At 60.7% G+C, this 3332-nt stretch overlaps 1 protein-coding gene across 1 annotated transcript; it reads right to left on the bottom strand.

Moving 5' to 3' along the window:
* Positions 1–887: 887 nt before the first annotated feature.
* Positions 888–2654, bottom strand: ANKRD9 (ankyrin repeat domain 9). The gene is made up of 2 exons (XM_053980976.1): positions 2576–2654; positions 888–2101 (listed from the first exon to the last, which is right to left on the bottom strand). The coding sequence occupies exon 2, from the start codon at positions 2049–2051 to the stop codon at positions 1176–1178; it is 876 nt and encodes a 291-aa protein (XP_053836951.1). The 5' UTR covers positions 2052–2101; positions 2576–2654; the 3' UTR covers positions 888–1175.
* Positions 2655–3332: the final 678 nt, after the last annotated feature.

Genomic DNA, 3332 nt, shown 5'->3' with positions numbered 1-3332 from the left:
AGGGACTGCCCAAAATGCTGAGGAGTTAAGACTGCAGAGCAAGGAACTGAAGCTGTACCCTTTGCTTGGTCAAAAGAGAAGTGTTGGAAGCAGGACATTAAAAGGGCTTTTTGATCTGGAGCAGCTGTGAGGATGTTGCTTCTACCTTGGAGCATCTCAGGAGGGATAGCTGGGGAAAGTCTGGATACCTAAGCTACTCCTCTGGCACCCAGAGTAAACACCAAGACCTTCATGGTGTTCTCAGATAAACCTGAGCCATCACACACTGATGGTGAGTGGCATTGGAGGGGCCAGAATCCATTGAAAAAACCATGATCTAGGATCCTGGGCCATTGTCAGACCTCCTTACATCCCCCTGGCAATAGCAGGCTGGCTCTCCTGCTCTGTGCTACCCTCCTCACCCTGCAGCAGTCACACAGAGGGGCTGCAGGGTCCAGCCTGGCCAGGGCAGGTACATTTTTGGCCACAGCAACACATGTGCTCCATCTCTCTCTGCCTGACAACGAACACCTTGGCCCTCCAAGGAGAACAGAGACAACTTTACAAGGAAGCCAACTGTTATTTATGCATATTGTAAAATACATTTTGTTCAGATGCACATCCTTGGCAGCCTTGTTTAGGGAAGTTGTAACAGTATCTGGCTTCTCTTTGGTCTTGTGTAGAAGATGAGGAAGTTTTCATCTGTGCCTTTAAAAAAACCCCGCATCTCTGCCAAGATGTATTAGGAGAGCTGTAAAAAAGGAGTCATCCTGTTCCAGGATGGTGAGGCTTATGTAACAGGGAAATCCTACAAAAAGATACTCCCCCACCCTGCACACCCTTTTCCAAGGCACATGCCACTCCAGGGTTTTCAATTGCTTGTTTTGTATTTTGATCACATCTGCCACTGATTTATTCAGATGTATTTACAAATATGTTCTTCCCCATACCCTCATTTGTACATGCCATAGAACATCTTTATAAAATGCAGCATGGCCCTCACCTCACAAGGATTTTTAAATAAAATATATTGTAAAGTGCCAGATACAGTTCTTTTAAAAAATACTGTTCTCAGTAAAACAGATACTTGGCCACTGCATTAGCAGCTTTGTATAATGATACATTTTTAGCACAAGTCTATTTCTGTCAGGTGAGCAGGAGGCTCTCATACCACAATAGGCTCTCATACCACCCCTCTAGCTCTCCAGTTTCAAGTCCAAAGGCTTTAGAAAATGAGGCAGAGGCAGATTATCCAGAGCCTCTGGGAAGTGCTCAGGTGAAATGGTCCTGATCAAGACACGCATGGCTCTGACAAACAGTGATGGGGGAGCTAAGCCCACCAGGCACTGGAACCTGTTCTCTCCCAGGAGGTCCTGCCACTGCTGCCGGTTGTCCAACAGTTGCTGTTTCATTGCAAACTTGAGGTCCTGAGGCACGAAGAAGAAGAGGCAGTCGAGGCAGAGGAGCTTGGCACGCATGTTAGCTGCGGGCATGTGGGAGATCTGCTGCAGCAGGGTGTCGAGGGGGGTGTTCCCAGCACTGTCCTGCAGGCAGGGCGCCGCGCCGTGCCCCAGCAGCAGGAGCAGGCACTCGGGCCGCACCAGTTCGCAGGCCATGTGCAAGGCTGTCTTGCCGCCCTCCACGCGGCTGCAGCCCTGGCGGTCCAGGTGGGCGGCTCTGTCACTCGGGGGCAAGGCTTGGAGGGCCTTGAGGATTCGGAAGAGCACCCGCACGCGGTTGTAGCGGACGGCCATGGCCAGGTGCGGGGCTGACTGGCAGCAGCTGAAGCTTTGGCTGGGCACGGCCAGGGCGCTCTGGGGGAACTTAGTGAGCAGGTGCCGGGCGTAGGGCTGGTGGTCGTGCACCAGCGCGTAGAGCAGCGCCTCCGAGGGCGAGTACACGCTCACCTTGCCCCCGTCCTCCCAGTGGAAGGCCTCCATGGTCCGCATGTCCTCCAGGAACCAGACGGGCAGCAGGTCCCTCACCGCCTGGTAGAAGGCGAAGGAGGATTTCTTGCACTGCTTCTGGGACTGGGCGCCGCAGCCGCCGACCCAGCGGACGCTCCAGGGCATGGCGTGCGGCCGGGCTCCGCCGGGGGCTGCCTCCCACCATCGGCCCGGACCTGCGGGAGCGGACGGGCGGTCAGTGCCGGGCGGCCGGGGCTCCCCGGGCTGCTTCCGGGGCTCGCCGGGTTGGCCCGCCCGCTTCCCCGCCGGCGCGGGGGACAGCGAGCCGGCGCGACACCCCGGTGCAGGAGACACCCGTACCCCGGAGCACGGGATCGCTATTCCTCCCGCCGTCCGTCCCTGCTCCCGCTGCACGGGACACCCGTGTCCCCAGTACACGGAGAGCCGCTCCCGGGGCTCTCCGTGAAACGGCCTCCCCTCAGCGCACAGGACGCCCATGTCCCTGGCGCACGGAACCCGGTACGGGGAAACGGCCTCCCCGCGATGCACCGGACACCCTTATTCCCGTGCACGGAGACCTGGTACAGGGGAACGGCCTCCTGGCAGTGCACAGGACGCCCATATCCCTGGTGCACGGGGCCCGGTACACGGGAACGGCCTGTCTCCCTCCCCCCGCTCCCGGCGCTCACCTTCCCGCCGGTGCCGCCCGTGCCGTGTCCGCCGCAGTGGAGGGGCCGGAGGCGGGAGCGCCGCGCGCCGCCGCGGGGCCCTTTTATCGGCCCCCCCCGCCCGGGCGGTGAAGGTCGGTCAGGACCGGGGAACTGTCCGGCCGGCGCCCATTGGCCGCCGCCCCGGCGCCCCGGCCGCCCATTGGCTGCGCCGGGAGGATGGGGCCCGGCGCCGGCGCGTGCGTCACGGGAGGCAAAGTTCCAAGAAACTTGGCTGAGGGCTCGGAGTCCCGCGGGGGCGGGGCGGGAATGCCGCGGGGCGGGGGCGGGGGACATGGGGGTCCCGGGGGCGTAGGGATCGGGGCTTCCAGGAGCAGGAGGTCACAGGGATATGGGGTTCTTGGAGTATGGGGGTGTGGGGTACCGGGGGTGTGGCGATCGGGGTTGCCTGGGGTATGAGGTCCCAGGGATATGGGGTCCCAGCAGTGCGGGGGCCTGGGGTCCCAAAGGTATGGAGTCCAGGTACATGGTGTCCTGGGGGTGTGAGGCCCTGGGACTAAGGGATGCAGAGAGCAGAGGGTGCAGAATCCCGAGGGCATGGGATCCTGAGTCTGGAGGATCCGGGGCACATCAGAACACATGGGTCAAGGGCACATGGCATCTGGGCCACAGCGGGCCTGTGCCCAGGGGCTGTGGGACACCCGGCCTCCTGGGCATGGGAGGCTGCAGACGTGCAGTGCCCGGGTACACGTGTGCCGGGGCAGGCGGTGTCACACCC

This window comes from Vidua macroura, chromosome 6 (genome assembly GCF_024509145.1).
Source record: "Vidua macroura isolate BioBank_ID:100142 chromosome 6, ASM2450914v1, whole genome shotgun sequence".
In the NCBI taxonomy this organism is placed as follows: domain Eukaryota; kingdom Metazoa; phylum Chordata; class Aves; order Passeriformes; family Viduidae; genus Vidua; species Vidua macroura.
Note: the sequence above shows the minus strand (reverse complement) of the source record. Positions and strands in the feature narration are given on the sequence as shown.

Bases quoted from the DNA above. Each gene is read 5' to 3' on its own strand.
- ANKRD9 (XM_053980976.1), bottom strand. From the start codon at position 2,051: ATGCCCTGGAGCGTCCGCTGGGTCGGCGGCTGCGGCGCCCAGTCCCAG.